We start from the raw sequence: 20,577 nt of genomic DNA on the forward strand, positions 1-20,577 counted from the left end.
CCTTGTTGTTTTTCCTGTATTGTTGCATTACAATTTGGAATTAAATTATTCACTGCAGCAGAGGAATTCAGGAACTAAATCAAAAATTGCCTTCACTGCACGGACTCCTTAAAACATAAAGTTTAATATTTCTTATATAAAATAGAAGGCTTCAAGGACAAACAAATATATTTAAATTAAAAAAAAAACACCCATATCCTATACAATTTATTAATTTCCTTATTTTTGTTTAAATGTGGGAAATTATGTAGAAATCAATGTAATACTTCATACACTTTAGGTGAATAACAGCGACCGGCCGTCTATTCTAGGCAGCCTTTATGTGAAATTTGGACAGGGGACACACGGATAATACCAACCGCGTTGTCCTAAGTCTAAGCCTTATTCCAAATTTGCTGATTTTGGGTGATGTGTTATTCGGCACTGGTGTCAGATCAACCAAAGAGAAAAAATATTCATATGTCTATTAAAGCTTATTAGTAGCTCTGACGAATGAACAGAAAATCTTTTTTGTAAAGTTTTTAAATAGCATTATTAATTTTTATAATTCTATGCTTTAACACATTTCTGCCGCACAACAGACTTCTCAGGAACCTGTACGAACCATCACTATCTACATTTAATGATGCCAGTAATAAACTTAGAAAATACTAGGCAAACACACAAGAGAGAGTCCAGTATCTCAATAATTCTAACTGGAATCCTATTCGGCTGAAAAGTATCTATGCCAGATGCCCTCATCTCCAACAAGGCTGGAGGTTATACTTGGTCTCCTGTTTATTAGTTTGGTGCTCCTCACCACAATCTGCTGGCTACCTTGCTGTAAATAGGATATTATTTCTGCGCAGTAGATGCAATGAGGGCACTTTGAAATATTTAGGCATTAGACAGACTATTTCTTATTCCTAGATGCTTAGTTTAGCAACTTTCATTTGAAAGACTGGGTATCACCCCATGTATAGGTAGTCTGTGTCTATAACAGGAATTAGGATTGAGTAGGGAGATATTGTGTCTCTAAAAGCCTTTTGGTATAGACACTTTTTAGCTGATAGGGTTCCAATCAGAATTATTCAGATACTGAACTCTATCTTGTGTGGGTGTTTACCTAGTATTTTTTGAGTCTATTACTGGCATCATTGAATGTAGATAGTGATCGTTTGTGGAGGTTCCTGAGGAGTCGGTTGTGCGGCAGAAACACGTTGAACCATAGAACCACAAAAAAATTAGGAACGCAATTTAAAAACTTTATAAGCAATAAGAATGTCTGTTCATTCGTCAGTGCTACTAATAAGTTTTAATAGACATATACTATTTTCAAGCTATGCCACAGATTTTCTATTATACTGGGTTCTGGGTTTCAACTAGGCCATTTCAAGGCATTTAAATGTTTCCCCTCAAACCTCTGCAGTGTAGCAGTATGTTTAGGACGTTATCCTACTGAAAGATGAACCTCCATCCCAGTTTCAAATCTCTGGTAACCTGAAACATGTTTTCCTCAATAACTGCCCTGTATTTAATGTCATCCATTTTTTCTTCAATCCTGACCAGTTTTCCAGTCCCTGGTGATGAAAAGAATCCCCACAGCATAAAGGGAACATATTGAGAACAAAATGGGTGAATTTTAATCTGCCCATAAACAGTGTGGTTGATCTTCGCCTAGGTTGTTATGAACAACTTCAAGAAAATGAAAGTTAGCTCACCTGAAGGATAACAACCACAAAAACATTAAAGGGGTTGTCTCGCGAAAGCAAGTGGGGTTATACACTTCTGTATGGCCATATTAATGCACTTTATAATATACATCGTGCATTAAATATGAGCCATACAGAAGTTATTCACTTACCTGCTCCGTTGCTAGCGTCCCCGTCTCCATGGATACGTCTAATTCTGCTGTCTTCTGGCGTTTTTAGACGCGCTTGCGCAGAAGGGTCTTCTGGCTTCTCTTCGGTCCGGCACGAGCGGCGTTCTGGCTCCGCTCCTTCTACGCATCATCGCGTAGCTCCGCCCCGTCACGTGTGCCGATTCCAGCCAATCAGGAGGCTGGAATCGGCAATGGACCGCACAGAGCCCATGGTGCACCATGGGAGAAGACCCGCGGTGCACCATGGGAGAAAACAGCAGTGCATCCCTGGGAAAGGACCGGCGGCCATCTTGGGGAGAAGATCTTTTAAAGTTCATATTTCGTCGGATCGGTGAGTAGCAAGCAGCTTAAAAACCGCTTTAAATTGCTATTTTATGCCAGGGGGGTGACAGGGGGAATGGGGTAATGTAAAATTTTGATGTTTGCCGCGAGACAACCCCTTTAAGTTCCACAGCATTGAAGCTTTTGCCCTTCCTATAACAAATAATCTGTGCTGTTCTACTCCACTGTACTAATCAAGACTTGGTTATGGACAGGGCCCAAAGGTTAACCAAGCCTAAAAACCTACTTAATGCCACTCCACATGATGTCGTAGCGCAAGTACATTCATATTATTACATTTATTGCTATCAGGAAGCTCCAGAAGCTACCAGAACTAGACCACAATATAACGCTGTACATAGATCTATCGCAAACTATGATTGCAGCAAGAAAATTATCACCAATCATGTAAGGCAACATTGCATCCCTTATAAATAGGGCTTCCTCACAAAAACATCATCTCAAGGAATGACACTACCAATATCTTCCAAATACTGAAGAGATGGCTGGAAATCTACCCACCAAATCAGAAGGCGACCCAAAGACCATCTCCGCTAAAGACATCACTCGACTGGAATTCCGCTAGTAAAAATCACCCTTTATATTTGCCTCTGTCCACTTTATACCCAACTTTTGGCTGTTTACCAGCAATTCTTTATACATAAAATATGACTTATGAATGTAAAGGGCCTGAATAGCCACAAGCGATCTTTACTGTGAAACAAAGCAAGGAAACAGAATGCAACAGGAGTCCCATCTCAAGAGCTTACCCTTTCCTCCACACAATGCTTATAAGTTTCCCCACATATACTTCTCTAATGCGAAAGGGGTAGTGTCTTTATTGCAATTAACTACTCTGTAGTCTTTAGTTTGATTTGTTTTCGGGGGAAGTTTTTTGTTGCCTTGATATGCACAACAACACATAGACATTAGTCAACCTGTATGCTCCTTTCTAAGAAAAAATAAGTTTTTTCAATAAAGTAAAATACTAGGGAAGGCTATGATTTGCAGAGATTTCAGTATCATACACGAAAGTAATCTTGGTTCTACTTCTAAAGGTAGTGTGCTACGGAAAAGTACTTTACGTTCTACTCTAACAGGCATCATACATATTCAGGTATTGGCATGTTTCTCACCAGTAATGTAAGATTGGCTATATAACGTGGTCAGACCACGCTTACGTAATTATGACTATACATGCCTCCTTACATGCAGGGAACACCTGGATTTGGAGAAGCAACACATTTATTGTCTCTTAAACGAAAGAAATCGAATATTGCTTTTCACATTAAAGACTTTTTTGCTATTAACCCTTTCTTCAACTCAAAACCCTTCACCCTGATGGAACTTACAGAAAGCTTACATACAAGGTCTTCATATTCAACAGGCTACCAGATTTAAAAAACAATGTCATATAGAAGTGCAAGATTTGCTGAACAAAATAGCTATGCTAGAAATGCCACCATAAACTCAACCCAGCTCTCTCAATTCTATCTCCTCTTAAAGAAGCCTGACTGTCTCTTAAAAGGACTCTAATCCTAGAATTTGAAAAATAACCCTATAAACTGAAGCTATGACACAGTCATCCCTCAATTTATCTTCTTTTTCACCAGACCAACTCCACAGCCTAAATAGACCTTTGATAACACATGAGATCTCAACTGGCATCCGTACTCTAAAACCTAGCAGATTGCCTGGGCCTGACGTTTTTTTGAATAATAATTTCACTGGCTTATGCCCGGCAAATAGTCTGACACAGTTCTCAAGGTGTATGCAAATGACGTGCAAGGAGAACTTACTCATTTGAGGAGGCCTCCCCCCCCCCCCCCCCCAAGCATGTTGGAGCTGAAAAAAGTATTCCCTTTCAGTCCAGGGAAGTTCAATCGTCGATTTGTTCTGGTCACAACATGTAACAGGCACAAAAGTACAGCCACGCGTTTCGGCCAACAAATGGGGCCTTTTTAAAGCATAACAATTAAAACAAGATATCTTGTTGTGACCTGAATAAATCCACAATCGAACTTTCTTGGACTAAAAGGGAATACTTTCTCCAGCTCCAACACACTTGGGGGGGGGGGGCACCCCATCAAATGAGTAAGTCCTCCTTGAATATCATTTATATACAACTTGAGAACTGTATCAGACTAACTGCCAAACATAAGCCTTTTTTACCCTCTCATTTTTTGACTTTGTACCTCCTGGATTGCTGAATGTGCTTTCTAGTGCTTGGGTCGTTTGCTCTCCACCAGTGTGGATCTAAGAAACTCTGAACAGCTCATTATCCATCTTAATAAGGATTATCTACATTAGGCAAATAGGCTCAGTGGTTCACGAAGAAAAGGTCGTCAAAGAACCTGCTAGACACAAACATGGCAGACACTGGCATGGCTACTTGCCATATAAAAGAAGCTGCACTCGATAGACAAAAATGGTGAGAGATGATGCACAGGGTGACTCAGAGTTGGCAATTAAATTGTTTTTTTCTAAATCATCTGGAGTCTATGGCTAACACATTTATTGGAGATCCTCCTTTCACCTGCATTTCACTCTGTGGAGTGTGCAGCTCATAGTGGCTCTATGGATAGATGGTTCTATCACTAGAAGTGCCTTCAGAGTTATCATTTGTAGCTTTGATTCCCCTGTAGACTAATTCCTGACCATCACTGTAAAATCATAAAATTTCAGTTTGATACATTGGGTTAGATTTCAGGCAGGATCAAAGCTCCTATGTTAAGTCTAGCAGCGTTGCTAAACTATGTTCATATTAAGTGCTTACCAATTTGACTGTTGCCATGACCCCAAAACGTGAAAGGCCCAGCCGTGGATGGCGAGCAATTTAAGCCGAATCCTCGGCTCAACAGTTTTTAAAACATTTACAAACATTTTATGTTTGCGTAGTGAACATCAGGTCAATCTGTTTTCTGCGTATTCCGCTCACAAATGTTTTGTGCGCAAATGCGTTTGTGTGAATTTGGCTTAATTGTTAAACTTTAAACTGAACTCCCATAAAACACTTCATTCTGTCAACAGAAAAACAGAGGTCTGAATATTGATTTGGATGTCCATTAGAGATGAGCGAGCACCAAAATGCTCGGGTGCTCGTTGCTCGAGTCGAACTTTCCGCGATGCTCGAGGGTTCGTTTCGAGTAACGAACCCCATTGAAGTCAATGGGCGACTCAAGCATTTTTGTATATCGCCGATGCTCTCTAAGGTTTTCATTGGTGAAAATCTGCAAAACTCAAGAAAGTGCTGGAAACGACACAGAAATGGATAGGGCAGGTGAGGGGCAACATGCTGGGCTGCATTTCAGGTTCCCAGGTCCCACTATTCAGCCATAATAGCAGCAAGAGTGCGCCGCCCCCTACCAATTTTTACTTCAGACAAACCCTCATTAGCAAGGCACACCTTAGCTAAGCACCACACTACCTCCAACTAAGCACAAGCACTGCCTGCGGGACACACCCCTGCCTCTTCTCCTGGGTTACATGCTGCCCAACCCCCCCCCCCCCCCCGCACGACCCAGTGTCCACAGCACACACCAAAGTGTCCCTGCGCAGCCTTCAGCTGCCCTCATGCCACACGCTGGCCTCACAGCCACACCACCCTCATGTCTATTTATAAGTGCGTCAGCCATGAGGAGGAACCGGAGGCACACACTGTAGAGGGTTGGCAGGGCCAGGCAGCGACCCTCTTTAAAAGGGACGGGGTGATAGCCCACAATGCTGTACAGAAGCAATGAGACATCCAATCCTGTGCCACCTCCGTCAGGAGCTGCAAACGTGGGCATAGCAATGGGGAATCCATGTGCCACACAGTATTCATTCTGTCAAGGTGTCGCATAGCTCAATCCACACTGCAAGGGGAAAGCTGTCAGCGCTCTGCCCTCTACCCAAGTCAGTCAGTGTCTTTGTGCCAGACAGGTCAAACACCGCGATGGGAACTAAGTTACACCAACAGCATAGGGGGGTCCTAGGAAGCCCAAGGCATGAACAAAAAATTGATCTGAGCGCCCAAACATGGCAGACTTGCACCGCGCCCACGACATAGGCCTCGGCCCACAGCTTCAGCAATCCTAGGCAGGAAGCGGACTTTCACTGCACCAAGGACATAGGCCTCTGCACAAACCCTCAGCAATCGCGGGCCTACAGCGGACTCCTATGCTAGCATAGCTATGCACGTCTCATTAGCGCTGTATTGCTCCTGTAGTTTGTCCCAATGCAGTGCCTCGGATAGTAGAGCTAACGTCAGATTAAATACAGGTGGGCTTCGGCCCACACTGCATGCCCCAGTCAGACTGGGGTTTTTTATAAATAGTCACAGGCAGGTACAACTGCGCAATGGGAATTCCGTGTGCACCCACACCATGGGTGGCTCCCTGGAACCCACCGGCGGTACCTAAATTTATCCCATTGCAGTGCCCTGGACAGCAGAGCTAACGTCTGATTAAATGCAGGTGGGCTTCGGGCCACACTGCATGCCCCAGTCAGACTGGGGTTTTTTATAAGTAGACACAGGCAGGTACAACTCCCTATTGTGAAGTCTGTGTGGACCGACAGCATGGGAGGGTCCCAGGAAGCCACCGGCGGTACATAAATAAATCCCATTGCATTGCCCAGCACAGCTGAGGTAACGTCAGATTAAATGCAGGAGGGCTTCAGCCCACACTGCATGCCCAACCTGACCGGGGTTTTTAATACATAGACACAGGCAGGTACAACTCACTAATGTGAAGTCCGTGTGGACCGACAGCATGGGTGGCTCCCTGGAACCCACCGGCGGTACATAAATAAATCCCATTGCAGTGCCCTGGACAGCAGAGCTAACGTCTGATTAAATATAGGTAGGCTTCGGCCCACACTGCATGCCCCAGTCAGACTGGGGGTGTTTATAAGTAGACACATGCAGTTACAACTCTGTGTGGACCGACAGCATGGGTGGGTCCCAGGAAGCCACCGGCTGTACATAAATAAATCCCATTGCAGTGCCCTGGACAGCAGAGCTAACGTCTGATTAAATACAGGTAGGCTTCGGCCCACACTGCATGCCCCAGTGAGACTGGGGGTTTTTATAAGTAGACACATGCAGTTGCAACTCCGTGTGGACCGACAGCATGGGTGGGTCCCAGGAAGCCACCGGCGGTACATAAATCCCATTGCATTGCCTAGCACAGCTGAGGGAATGTCAGATTAAATGCAGTTTGGCTTCGGCCCACACTGCATGCCCCAACCTGACCGGGGTTTTTAATACATAGACACAGGCAGGTACAAATCCCCTATGTGAAGTCCCTGTGGACCGACAGCATGGGTGGCTCCCTGGAACCCACCGGCGGTACATAAATATATCCCATTGCAGTGCCCAGCACAGCTGAGGTAACGTCAGATTTAATGCAGTTTGGCTTCGGCCGACACTGCATGCCCCAGTCAGACTGGGGTTCTTTATAATAGACACATGCAGTTACAACTCCGTGTGGACCGACAGCATGGGTGGGTCCCAGGAAGCCACCGGCGGTACATAAATAAATCCCATTGCATTGCCCAGCACAGCTGAGGTAACGTCAGATTAAATGCAGGTGGGCTTCAGCCCACACTGCATGCCCCAGTCTGACTGGGGTTTTTAATACATAGACACAGGCAGGTACAACTCAATAATGTGAAGTCCGTGTGGACCGACAGCATGGGTGGCTCCCTGGAACCCAGCGGTGGTACATACATAAATCCCATTGCAGTGCCCAGCACAGCTGAGGTAACGTCAGATTAAATGCAGGTGGGCTTCGGCCAAGAATGTTTTCATAGTTGGAGGAGGAGGACGGGAAAGTTTTTGAGGCAGTACGTGTCCTGTCCCCGTGTCCGTGGTTATATGCACCTTCCCAGTGACCGCGTCGCTGAAAAGTTGTCGCGCCTGTGGAACCTAGTAGCGTGGCCTCGCCACCATCATGTCTTTGGGAAGCCTCCGTTTCCACTACCCTGTAACATTGCAGTAGCAGCAGTATAGGCAGAGCCGATAATTAGTAACATTTCAGCGGTAAGAGTATGCACAAACCCCTGTAACATTTCATTGGCAGCAGTGAGGACAGACACCACTAACATTTCATTTGCAGCAGTATACACAGACCCCAGTAACATTTCAGTAGTATCAGTATAGACAGACCCCAGTAACAGTAACGTAGAAGCAGTATGGGCAAAGCAGCAGATTCACATTTCCCTGGCAGCAGTGTAGGGAGAGCATAGTATTGGTAAGATTTCAGTAGTAGGAGTATAGTCAGGCCCCAGCAACAGCAACGTAGAAGCAGTAGAGACAAAGCAGCAGATTCACATTTCCCTGGCAGCAGTGTAGGGAGAGCGTAGTATTGGTACGATTTCAGTAGTAGGAGTATAGACAGGCCCCAGCAACAGCAACGTAGAAGCAGTAGAGACAAAGCAGCAGATTCACATTTCCCTGGCAGCAGTGTAGGGAGAGCGTAGGATTGGTAAGATTTCAGTAGTAGGAGTATAGTCAGGCCCAAGCAACAGCAACGTAGAAGCAGTAGAGACAAAGCAGCAGATTCACATTTCCCTGGCAGCAGTGTAGGGAGAGCGTAGTATTGGTACGATTTCAGTTGTAGGAGTATAGACAGGCCCCAGCAACAGCAACGTAGAAGCAGTAGAGACAAAGCAGCAGATTCACATTTCCCTGGCAGCAGTGTAGGGAGAGCGTAGTATTGGTACGATTTCAGTAGTAGAAGTATAGACAGGCAAAAAAAAAAAAAAAAGAAGTATAGACAGGCCCCAGCAACAGCAACGTAGAAGCAGTAGAGACAAAGCAGCAGATTCACATTTTCCTGGCAGCAGTGTAGGGAGAGCGTAGTATTGGTAAGATTTCAATAGTAGTATAGTCAGGCCCCAGCAACAGCAACGTAGAAGCAGTAGAGACAAAGCAGCAGATTCACATTTCCCTGGCAGCAGTGTAGGGAAAGCGTAGTATTGGTACGATTTCAGTAGTAGGAGTATAGACAGGCCCCAGCAACAGCAACGTAGAAGCAGTAGAGACAAAGCAGCAGATTCACATTTCCCTGGCAGCAGTGTAGGGAAAGCGTAGTATTGGTAAGATTTCAGTAGTAGGAGTATAGAAAGGCCCCAGCAACAGTAGCGTAGAAGCAGTATGGGCAAAGCCCACTATTAGTTACATTTCTGTTATAGCAGTATAGACCTGCCCCAGTAACATTTCCGTTGAAGCATTATGGGCAGAGCCCAGTATTAGTAAAATTACAGTAGTAACAGTATACACCAATCAAGGTAACATTTCAGGAGCAGAAGTATCGGCAGACCGAAGTAACATTTCTGTTGCTGAAGTATAGTCAGACCCCTGTAGCATTACTGTGGCAGAAGTATAGGTAGGCAGAACAGAGTTACATTTCTGTAGCAAATGTGTAGGCCAACCCCAGACACAGTGGTGTACCATGAGTGCAGGCGAAGCCCATAAAAATTACTTGGATTACATTGTAGGCGAGGGCCCGAAAAATTGTTGTACCGACAGTACAAATGTACCCCAGAAAAATTGCCCATGCCCAACCCAGAGGGCAGGTGAAACCCATTAATCGCTTTGGTTACTGTGGCTTAATTTTTAACTAGGCCTGGAGGCAGCCCAGTCTAAAAAACAATAGGTTCAGGTGGAAGTTTCAATGCTTTAATGAGAATTGAAACAGATAAATATTATTTAGAAAAGTTATATGAGCCTTTTGGCCCACAGAAAAATTGCCCATTCGCGGTGATTACGAGAGGTTTCAGGAGGAGGAGCCGGAGGAGGACGACGAATACTATACACAGATTGACAAAGTTCTTTAGGTAGCGCTGCTGTCCGCTGGTGGAGAATAGAAGTCTGGGAAAATCCAGGCTTTGTTCATCTTTACGAGTGTAAGCCTGTCAGCGCTGTCAGTTGACAGGCAGGTACGCTTGTCCGTGATGATTCCCCCAGCTGCACTAAACACCCTCTCTGACAAGACGCTAGCCGCAGGGCACGCCAACACCTCCAGGGCATACAGCGCGAGTTTGGGCCACGTGTCCAGCTTTGACACCCAGTAGTTGTACGGAGCAGTGGCGTCACGGAGGACGGTGGTACGATCGGCTGCGTACTCCCTCACCATCTTCTTACAGTGCTCCCTTCGACTCAGCCTGGACTGGGGAGGTGTGAGACAGTCTTGGTGGGGAGCCATAAAGCTGGCAAAGGCCTTGGAGAGTGTTCCCCTGCCTGCGCTGAACATGCTGCCTGATCCCCGCGCCTCCCCTTCTACGTGGCCCTCGGAACTGCGCCTTCTGCCACTAGCGCTGTCAGATGGGGAGTTTACCATCAGTTTGTCCACCAGGGCCCTGTGGTATTGCATCACTCTCAAACCCCTTTCCTCTTCGGGAATGAGAGTGGAAAGGTTCTCCTTATACCGTGGGTCAAGCAGTGTGTACACCCAGTAATCCGTAGTCGCCAGAATGCGTCTAACACGAGGGTCACGAGAAAGGCATGCTAACATATAGTCAGCCATGTGTGCCAGGGTACCTGGATGCAACATATGGCTGTCCTCACTATGACGATCACTTTGAGTATCCTCCTCCTCCTCAGGCCATACACGCTGAATAGATGAGAGGCAAGCTGCATGGGCACCCTCTGCAGTGGGCCCAGCTGTCTCTTCCTCCTCCCTCTCCTCCTCCTCCTCCTCCACGCGCTGAGATATAGACATGAGGATACTCTGACTATCCAGCGACATACTGTCTTCCCCCGCCTCCGTTGCCGCCCGCAAAGCATCAGCCTTTATGCTTTGCAGGGAACTTCTCAAGAGGCATAGCAGGGGAATGGTGACGCTAATGATTGCAGCATCGCCGCTCACCATCAGGGTGGACTCCTCAAAGTTTCCAAGGACCTGGCAGGTATCTGCCATCCAGGCCCACTCCTCTGTAAAGAATTGAGGAGGCTGACTCCCACTTTGCCGCCCATGTTGGAGTTGGTATTCCACTATAGCTCTACGCTGCTCATACAGCCGGGACAACATGTGAAGCGTAGAGTTCCACCGTGTGGGCACATCGCAAAGCAGTTGGTGCATTGGCAGATCAAACCAATGTTGCAGGGTGCGCAGGGTGGCAGCGTCCGTGTTGGACTTGCAGAAATGTGCGCTGACCCGGCGCACCTGGCTGAGGAGGTCTGACAAGTGTGGGTAGCCTTTCAGAAACTGCTGAACCACCAAATTAAAGACGTGGGCCAGTCATGGCACGTGCGTGAGGCTGCCGAGCTGCAGAGCCGCCACCAGGTTACGGCCATTGTCACACGCGACCATGCCCGGTTGGAGGCTCAGCAGCGAAAGCCAGCGGTCGGTCTGCTCTGTCAGACCGTGCAACAGTTCGTGGGCCGTGTGCTTCTTCTCTCCTAAGCTGAGTAGCTTCAGCACGGCCTGCTGACGCTTGCCCACCGCTGTGCTGCCGCGCGACACCGACTGCTGGCAACGTGCTGCTGCTGACAAGTCTTGATTGCGAGGTAGAGGTTGCGTTGGAGGAGGAGGGTGGTTTAGTGGAGGTGACATACACCGCCGCAGATACCAGCACCGATCTGGGGCCCGCAATTCTGGGGATGGGTAGTACATGAGCAGTCCCAGGCTCTGACTCGGTCCCAGCCTCCACTAAATTCACCCAATGTGCCGTCAGGGAGATATAGTGGCCCTGCCCGCCTGTGCTTGTCCACGTGTCCGTTGTTAAGTGGACCTTGGCAGTAACCGAGTTGGTGAGGGCGCGTACGATGTTGCGTGAGACGTGGTCGTGCAGGGCTGGGACGGCACACCGTGAAAAATAGTGGCAACTGGGGACTGAGTAGCGCGGGGCTGCCGCTGCCATCATGTTTTTGAACGCCTCAGTTTCCACCAGCCTGTAGGGGAGCATCTCCAGGCTGATCAATTTGGCTATGTTGACATTTAAAGCTTGAGCGTGCGGGTGCGTGGCGGCGTATTTGCGCTTTCGCTCCAACGATTCTCTTAGCGACAGCTGGACGCTGCGTTGAGAGACATTGCTGGATGGGGCTGAGGACAGCGGAGGTGAGTGTGTGGGTACAGGCCAGGAGACGGTCGTGCCTGTGTCCTGAGAGGGGGGTTGGATCTCAGTGGCAGGTTGGAGCCCAGGGGGAGAGGCAGTGGCGCAAGCTGGAGGCGGTGAACGGCCTTCATCCCACCTTGTGGGGTGCTTGGCCATCATATGCCTGTGCATGCTGGTGGTGGTGAGGCTGGTGGTGGTGGCTCCCCGGCTGATCTTGGCGCAACAAAGGTTGTACACCACTGTTCGTCGGTCGTCCGGCGTGTCCGTGAAAAACTGCCACACCTTAGAGCACCTTGGCCTCTGCACGGTGGCTTGGCGCGAGGGGGTGCTTTGGGAAACAGCTGGTGGATTATTCGCTCGTGCCCTGCCTCTACCCCTGGCCACCCCACTGCCTCTTCCAACCTGTCCTGCGGCTGCAATTGCCTCCCCCTCTGAAGACCGGTCCCCAGTTGGCTTATCACACCAGGTGGGGTCAGTCACCTCATCGTCCAGCGGCTCTTCCTCCGAATCCTCTGTGCGCTTCTCCCTCGGACTTACTGCCCTTACTACTACCTCACTGATAGACAACTGTGTCTCATCGTCCTCCTCACCCACTGAAAGCTCTTGAGACAGTTGCCGGAAGTCCCCAGCCTCATCCCCCGGACCCCGGGAACTTGCCAAGGGTTGGGCATCGGTCACGACAAACTCCTCCGGTGGGAGAGGAACCATTGCTGCCCAATATGAGCAGGAGCCCGAGAACAGTTCCTGGGAGTCTGCCTGCTCCTCAGAATGTGTAATTTTCATAGAGTGAGGAAGCTGGGAGGAAGGAGGAGCAGCCGCCAGAGGATTCAGAGTTGCAGCAGTGGACGGCGTAGAAGACTGGGTGGTCGATAGATTGCTGGATGCACTTTCTGCCATCCACGACAGGACCTGCTCACACTGCTCAGTTTTTAATAAAGGTCTACGACGTGGACCCAAAAATTGCGATATGAAGCTGGGGACCACATAAACTGTCCTATATCCTACTCCCGCAGCAGCCGGCTGCGATTCACCTGGACCAGGAACTCGGCCTATGCCCACACCCTCACTTGGGACTCAGCGTCCTCGACCGCGTCCATGTCCTCTGCCCCTACCCCTACCCCTCAGCATGCTGGATTAAGAATCGAGCAGAGGCAGAGCGGTGTAAAAATGTTTGCGAATTACTGCCGCGCAGTTGCTGGCTGCCAGCGGTAATATAACGCTAAATGAAGCCAGAGATAAATTATAAGGAAGGATGCAAGCAGGACTATCAGCGCACTATGCAGTTGAGATTCACCTCAAGTGCCACAGGCCACGCAGTAATGTGCACTGGGTTACAAGCAGACGTAAAAAAGGAGTCCTTTTTAAAAATTAGTTTTTTTCCAATGCAATGCAGGCAATGGAGCGTGTATTGGACTCTCCCTCTATGGCTGTCTGGCACCGTACACTGCGCCGGCAGCTGTCTGGTAACACAGAGTGGAGAAAAATATTAGTGCTTTTTAAACGTGCACTTGGAGGCAGAGAGCGCTTACGTTACACTAACAGCACCCAGCAAAAAATGACACTGAAGGCTGAACTGATGCCTTGCAGTGCAATGCTAAGGTACTACAACTCCCAGAAACCACGGAGTTAAATGCACAGGTAGAAAGGATTCCACACTACCACTGTCCCTGCCTCACCAATACTTCCCCTATACTACTTAGTACAGACTGCAGCCTGAGAACGCTATAGCTGTAATGGGGCTGCACGCCCGATATACCAAAAAAAAAAAAAGGCAAACTGCTCCCAGCAGCCACAACAGTAATGCACTAGGTGAGCTGTGGCCCTAAGAAGGACCAAAGTCTCTTTTTGCAAAAATGAAAGAATTATCTCACCTTTAGGAGAGCTTTGCGGTGCTTGTAGTTTGTCTGCCCAAAGGAAAAACAACCTTAGATCCGCTGAGCCATTCGGTCCTGTGGCTTGTTCATTAGCAAGAAAAGGTGTGGGAATCCGGACACATGGATAAAATTTCTCCTTTGCTTTATTTCCTTGTCAGGCTTGCATAGTTCACAAGGCTTTACGCCGATACGCGTTTGTACTTGTAAAACCATGTATCTGTAAAACCATGTATCTGACTATGCAAGCCTGACAAGGAAATAAAGCAAAGGAAAAATTTTATCCATGTGTCCGGATTCCCACACCTTTTCTTCCTAAGAAGGACCGTTGGGGTTTTTGTAGACGCTAACACTGTCCCTATAGCAGCAGCAGCATCAGCAGCACTTTCCCTGATCTCTCCCAGTGTGTGTCTGTGGCGAGCCGCGGGCGGGGCTGATTTAAATACTCGGGGGTCACTTGATCTCGCCAGCCACTCACTGCAGGGGGGTGGGATAAGGCTGGAACGTCACAGGAGGAAGTTGTAATGCCTTCCCTGTGTTTCTATTGGCCAGAAAAGGGCGCAAATTTCTCAGGGAAGGAAATGTAATGGAGTCGAGTGCCGCGTGGTGCTCGTCTCGAGTAACGAGCATCTCGAACACCCTAATACTCGAACGAGCATCAAGCTCGGACGAGTGCGCTCGCTCATCTCTAATGTCCATCCTTCCTTCACACAGTCGATTTTAGTATGTTTTATTTGCCTTGTAAAATGCAGTGAAATTCATTTTTTTTTTTTTACAATTGGTTTTGAGGTGTCTTTCTTTTTAACATGGGTGGGTTTTTTTTTGTTTCCTATAGAAAAATGAATGGAATATACCTGGAAAAAATGCACACCTAGAACATACAATATGCAATTTGCAATAAATGCCATTGACCCAAGATACATATAAAAAGTAATGAGAAAGGAACAAAAAATTCACTTTTCCTAGTGCATATTATAACTCCCTATTAACATCTGAACAGTTTTTCTTTGCAGGACAAAAACACTAGCAAAAAGGTTGCAAAAGAACAGTGTTGTCTCAAAAAAGACTTTGTGTAACCACATATTAAATATCATGTTACCCAATCATTACAAAAAAGTAAAGACTTATTCACATATTCCTTAAATAGCTCAGTGTAGGAGCAATACGTTTAGTGCCAAAAAAGAGATCTTCATGAATTTAGAAGGTATACTATTCGTAGAAACCAGAAACCATTGTTAAAGGTAAGCCAGGCATTAATTAATTTATAATAGAAAGATGTAAATAGGGGTCTAACTATAGAGGTGCAGTGGTAACAGTTGCACTCGTGTTCTGCTACAATTTACATCTCCAAAAGCAATATTGTCATAGTTAATTAGTATTTTTTTTTATAAATGATTAAGGATTTAGGGAGGCAAAGCTTGTGGTGCATTCTATTTGCCTGTTTTAATAGATTTTTTTTTTGTTTGTTCAACAGGATGTCCTTTTCTTCCAATCTTAATCATTATGGGATGGTCCACGTTGCTAGTGTCAGTGATGTGCTACTTGATACTTCTTTTACTCCTCCATGTCAGAGGATGGGTGGTATGGTTGCATTTCGGACTTTTAATGATTTTGTCAGGTATGTTTTTTGTATCTGAACTTTTTGTATAACAATAATTTACAGTCTGGTGTAAATCTGGCATAGTGTTTGGGCACTAGTTCACAAGTGTTAGCAGCCACCACTAGCTCCCGTGATTTGTTGATAATTGCAAGGCTGAACTTGCAAATCAAAGTGCAGCCTGGCAATTAGTTGTAAACAATAAGCATTAACCCCTTGAGTGGTGGGTTTCTTACCACCCTGTCGTACCCAGCAGGGCAAGATTTTTAAATGGTCTAATCATTTAATTTCAACAAATTTTGCAGTCGCGTTCCAAGAGCCATAACTTGTTTTTTGCAGGACAAGTTGTACTTTTTGATGGCATCATTTTTATATAATGTATTGCATAACTTTAGTAAAATAATTTGCAGGGAGATTGGCGGAAAAAAAGAAATTCTGCCATTTGTTTTTTGAATTGTTTTTTGGAACATGTAAAATTTTGATTGCTTTTTATTCCATTTTTTCTAATGGCAAGATTAACATAATCTGTAATTCTGGCATGTTTTTTTATTTTTCTCTGCATTCTCTGAGCAGTATAAATAATGTATTAAAGTAATTCTACAGGCCAGTACGATTATGCCAATACCAAATTGTAATAGTTTTTTTTTTCTTTTTCACAACTTTTTCACACTTTAAAAAAAAAAAGTAATAAAAATTTAAATCACCCTCCTTTTGCCATATCTATAATAAAAAAAACTAAAACCTAAAAGAAAAATACATATTTGGTATCACCGTGTCCGTAAAGGTCCGATCTATCAAAGTAGTGTGTTATTTACCCCCCACGGTGAACGTAGTCCGAAAAAAAAAATAAAGAACGCCACAAATGAACTTTTTCAGTCACCCTGTTTCCCAGAAAAAATGCAATTAAAAGTAATCAAAAAGTCGTTATGTATTCCGGATTGGTACTAACGTAAACTACAGGACATCTTGCAAAAAATGAGCCCTTGCTCAAGTATGTCAACGGAAAAATAAAAAAGTTATTGCGTGCAGAAGATGCAGCAGAAAATAATCTTAAAAAATGAAATGTCTTTGAAAAAAATACAAGTACTACAGCAAAAAAAAACTATACAAGTTTGGTATCATAGTAATTGTACTGACCCATAGAATAAAGTAATCATGTCATTTTTGTTGCAGTTTGTGTGCCGTAGAAACAAAACGCACTGAAAGATGGCGGAATGTCTTTTTTTTTCTTCATTTTACTCCACTTAGAATTTTGTAAAAGTTTTTCAGTACATTATATGGTACTTTAAATAGCACCATTGAAAAATATAACTCGTCCCGCAAAAAACAAGCCCTCATGCAGCGATGTCGATGGCTAAATAAAGGAGTTACGATTTTTTAAACGGGGGGAGGGAAAAAAGAAATGGGGAGAAAAGAAAAAAAAGGGCCGTGTCATTAAGGGGTTAAATAATGTACTAACTTCCTTCTCTGGGTCATTATGACACAGGGACACCGCATGTGTAATTTTATTTTACATTTTTTTACAAAGTAAAAAGAGACAAGTGTTTTTATTTTTTTAATAAGTTTTTAACTTTTTTTTTATTTTTGTCCCTTTAGGAGACTTCCACAGAGACCCATCAGGACCCCCCGATCACATTCCAGGGGTCCGATGGTGACAGCCCTTTACATGCTGCAGTCGCATAGACCGCAGCATTTAAAGGGTTAACAGCAGAGATCGGAGGTTTTCTCTGATCTCTGCTGTAAGAGCTGGTGCCTGGCTGTCCTCTGACAGCCAAGCACCAGCTCTCCCTGCCACAGAGACCATCGTCTTGCTTCTGACAAGCCGATGGTCTCTATGGCAACCTGTAAACAAAGCAGGGCTTTGAATTTAGAAGCGGGAGATTGCCGGCAAATCGGTAATATCTTCCTGCTTCTGATTTTTAGGGTCCTGCACTGTTCTGTGTGGGTCTGTGCAGGCAGAGCACAATGCCACAGCTTGTGGCATTGTGTTCTGCAGCTCCCATAGTGAAACATAGCCCGGAAATCTTCTGGGCTATATCACTATCAGCAGTGGAGCTCATCCTGGAAAATCTCCAGGCTTGCCACTCAAGGGGTTAATTGTGCTTAGGGATGGATTTGGTACTTAAAGTGGCTCCAGAATAAAAGTTGTCCCGTTTGGGACATGGTAAAATATTAAATGGTGCGCTAAGTATGTGCAAAATTAACACAGTTCAACAAGGGGATAGCGGAAGAATGCGCACAGAGTGCACGTTTTTGCTTGGAAGGAGGATACGGCAACAGAAAAAAGATTAATAAATAGAAATACAATACCAGAATCGGGCTTACTAGATATATCATCAGAATCTAGCATACTACATAGATATGGTATGAAAACCAAGCTTATTACATAGCTTTGAAAACAGAACTAAACTTACTACATAGATACCAAAACCAAGCTCGCTACATAGATACAGTACCAGAACCAAACATACTGCATTGATATGATATCAAAACCAAGCTTACTACATAGATATAATATTAGAATCAAGCTTACTGCATAAATACAGTACCAACTTACTCATAGTTACGATAATAGGATTAGGCTTCCATTTGCCACTGTCAAAGAATATATACATCACCATTGGGAAAAAAAGAATTAATCAAAAATAGCATATACTGTAGCTGACATAGTTTTGTCCCAGGATACATTTGAAAGTATGATAACAATCTCACGTTAATGCAATTACACACACTGCTTACTAGTTGTGGAATTTTGTTTAAGGAATCCGCACAAAATTCTGCAACTAAGTACAGTGCAAGATTAGTGTATGGGTTATAACAAACCCCATTCACTGGCAACAAAAAAAATCTGCAAATTCATCTCATGCCGCAGATATTTCACCTCCGATTTTATTCATTTTAACGTAAACCCTGAATTATGCAGCTAAATGTGCACAAAAATCTACAACAAAACCGTATGCATATTTTGTTTTGCTTAATTTGTGTGCAGAGATATAGCATATTTATACTATGTGTGTTGCCAATTGCTGTGCCTCTGCATGGTGTTCTTTTGTCTCTCCCGCAGCTTTAACACAATGATGCGGTCTGTTGGGCGGCTGGGCAACTGTATTTCATTACACACAGGGCTGGCATGTCAGTGACAATGGCACGCCTGATTGCAGTGGCCAGCCCAGCGTATACTCTCCAAGGTGGTTGGCCCATCTGGAGGATTCCCAGTTGAATATATGGCCAATCCGCCCCTCATGGCACTTGTGTAATAGCGCCCTTTCTCTTGTTGAGCTAAAAAATTTTATTGAAATTGTTGATGCGCATACTTAATGGAGCCATACTGCTAGCCATCATGTCAGAACAACTTGCCTTACAATGTTTTACCTTTTTTCCTCAACATTTCTTCTATCGCTTTTTGCTTATGTTGCTGGTGCCTATTGATGTGTTTTTTTCCCCTTTGGACTTGTATTGTTACATATCCAACCAGATGCAGACATAGACTGTAAGTGAACATAATATGCTGAATGTGATTGGTCAGAGCCCTCACTGTAGCCCTAATTTATATGCTTAATCAAGTTTTCAAAAGTATAAACAATTCAAAAAATGAAAAAAATAATAGAAGGAAAGATACAAAGAAGGTCACTTACACCCTGTAAGTGATGTGCAAAAACCACTGTTTCATGTAAGGCATTATATGCCATAGACATAGGAACAGAACATTGCACACTAGGCAACCACTAAGAATTGTTTGATATCAATAACATCCGCTTCCAAAAAACAGATACTAATAAAGTGCTATAAACAGCCAAAATCAGTCCTGAAGGCAATAACATAAACGAGGAAGGGACAAGAACTTAAAATAATAACAAGCAGACACATGACACAGTGAGATGCGCAGGAAGGGAACAAACCTGAAGAGATGGGGGGGGAGGGTTTATGAAAACAACGCAAAAAAAAGGGGAGGTGGGAGGAAGACAGGCCCTTCTGTACTAGAGGTGCATGAATTGAATACAACAGGCGATGAAAGCCCCTCTAAGTAATTGGGGACCAAAAGTCTAAAATCAAGCCAGGCCTACCATACAGTGTAACATTTACAAGGTTTAGCTGATTTCTTTACTACCAGTTCCTCCATTCTCATCAGGCGATTCACTTCCTGAACCGATTCTACAAGTGAAGAGATATGAGAAGATTTGCCGTGTTGTGGTATGACAGCACGTAATTCCGTGATGAAATGGGGATGAAGGCCTTTTATTAATGACAGCTAAAGAGCCAGGTAACATAGAAATTAGTGTGATCAGTTGGCCTGCTGTCACTATGCAACCACTAAATTTTGTATTTGTAGAGAAGACTTGAGTCCAAAAGGGCTGTACAAAGAGCAGTCCCACCATACATTCAGCATACTTCCCTCACCCAATCCACACTCCAACAAACTGAGGCAGAAAGAGAAATGGCTAACGAAGCAAAGTTGGGCATCAATACCACCTGCTCAGTAATTCATAATTCTTTCCCTGATCTTGTTTTGAGGCAAGGAGCAAGACTTGGGTTTGGGTATGGCTTTAAAGAAAAGGGATGGTTATATGACAGGTTTAAAAAAAATAGTTTATTCAAATTAAATGATAATCAAGTATAGTGATGAATAATTGTCGGATAAAGATGGCAACTACATCACATCACTATCTATGTACTACAACGGATAAAGGTGGAACTTACATCACATCACTATTTATGTGCAACTTGCATCATATCATTATCTAAATACAATGGATAAAGATTGTAACTTCCATCACATCACTGGGAGGCAGCATCATCTGACTTGTATAACGACAGCCAGGAAGCCTGTTTGCAATGGCGCCAAGAGAAAAAAAACCTTTTCTAGGAATTGGACTGACAGGTAGGGC

At 44.8% G+C, this 20,577-nt stretch overlaps 1 protein-coding gene across 1 annotated transcript in view; it reads left to right on the forward strand.

Moving 5' to 3' along the window:
* Positions 1–20,577, forward strand: part of ACACA (acetyl-CoA carboxylase alpha) — an 856,108-nt gene that overhangs the window by 356,034 nt on the left and 479,497 nt on the right. The window contains exon 30 of the mRNA XM_066609221.1: positions 15,569–15,712. Coding sequence (XP_066465318.1) covers positions 15,569–15,712 — 144 coding nt within the window. The remainder of the gene's footprint in view (positions 1–15,568; positions 15,713–20,577) is intronic.

Source organism: Eleutherodactylus coqui, chromosome 1 (genome assembly GCF_035609145.1).
Source record: "Eleutherodactylus coqui strain aEleCoq1 chromosome 1, aEleCoq1.hap1, whole genome shotgun sequence".
In the NCBI taxonomy this organism is placed as follows: Eukaryota; Metazoa; Chordata; class Amphibia; order Anura; family Eleutherodactylidae; genus Eleutherodactylus; species Eleutherodactylus coqui.